The sequence below is a fragment of the Tetrahymena thermophila genome (genome assembly GCF_000189635.1).
Source record: "Tetrahymena thermophila SB210 genomic scaffold scf_8255517, whole genome shotgun sequence".
Lineage (NCBI taxonomy): Eukaryota > Ciliophora > Oligohymenophorea > Hymenostomatida > Tetrahymenidae > Tetrahymena > Tetrahymena thermophila.
In genome coordinates this window covers 1-1,295 of record NW_002476938.1, presented here as the reverse complement: position 1 = coordinate 1,295, position 1,295 = coordinate 1, and the positions used below count along the sequence as shown (strand labels likewise).

The window sequence follows — 1,295 nt, the reverse complement described above, 5'->3', positions numbered from 1 at the left end:
TAAATATTACGGGGAAAAAGCATGAAATTACTTTGATATTTTTACAGTTGAGGATATCTTATGACTTTAACAATTCAGATTAATTACTAATTATCAAAAAAACAATTGAAAGATATAAAATAGGTAGGATAGTATTACAGTAGAAAGCACTCGAAATTTAATAAATTTACTAAACCTGATAAGCATTAATCTATTTTTTAATACCCTTCTATAGTAATTTCTATGCAACTTTTTATTAGATATTTTTATTTAAAAATGATTTAAACTAATTTGTAATTTTCCTTACTTTATGTACAATTTTAACTCTCTTAGATTTTAGCATTTACTTAAACCTTCACTGAGTGCAATAGATCCTTCATTTCCAACTTTATTTTCTCTTTATTTAATTAAATAAAAATAATTCATTTTATATTTTTATATATCATAATTCATTTTATTTTGATCAAAAAAAAGAATAAGCAAATAATAATATTTTTTAATTTTTTTTTGTTAGTTCAGGTTCAAAACCTCTTTCGATACCTTTTTTTATTATTTTAAATATACATTAAATTTTTAAAATAATATTTATTATTCTACTAAATATTTATTTCCTACTACAGAAATAATTATCCGAGAATAGCAATATTCAAAAAAAAAAAATATGGTAAATGCTTGAATGGATAAAAATAAGAAACATATTAATTTACAAAAAGCTTATCTCTAAATTTTTCATTTATGTTAGGGTGCCCAAACCTTTAGCAATATTAGATATTCCTGTTTGACTAATTTGGTTGTAACTTTTCAAAATAAAAATAATAAGTACAAAATATTTTATTAAATTAAATTAGAAAATATGTTATCTAAACAACAACCAAATTTGTTGATTAAATCTAGATAAAATTATTATATTTATATTTACAATAAATATAGTTATAAGCTTATAATATTCTTCCAGTTATTTAACCCTAAACCAAGTATATATGCACCTTCATCTCCTATTTTATTGCATCTTTTAAATCAAATTAATTAATAAAATATATTCATTTAATTGATAGATAGATTTCTTTAAATTCAAAAATTAATTTTTTTTTAAATATTTTATTTGAAAATGCTATTATTTATTCCAAAAATAAAAAATTTATTAATTTTCATACTAATAAAAAAATAAATTTTATTTGATTATTTAATATTATTGAAAATAAGCAATTCAATTAATTATTTTGTTTTATTTATTGATCTTTATCGAAAAAATTAAGTTTTATTTATTTAGAAAATACCCAATCAAAATTTAAAGGTGCTCAATTCGTTGAGAGTGT

General features: G+C 18.6%; 1 protein-coding gene across 1 annotated transcript; it reads right to left on the bottom strand. All coding sequences in view use genetic code 6, as the record gives it.

Moving 5' to 3' along the window:
- Window positions 1-286: 286 nt before the first annotated feature.
- TTHERM_002653410 (cyclic nucleotide-binding domain protein) lies at window positions 287-988 on the bottom strand (the record flags this gene model as incomplete). Its single annotated transcript, XM_012795152.1, has 3 exons — window positions 287-376; window positions 687-776; window positions 899-988. Coding segments are annotated over 3 exons (270 nt in total), but the record flags the coding sequence as incomplete, so codon positions are not given.
- Between the last annotated feature and the right edge of the window lie 307 nt (window positions 989-1,295).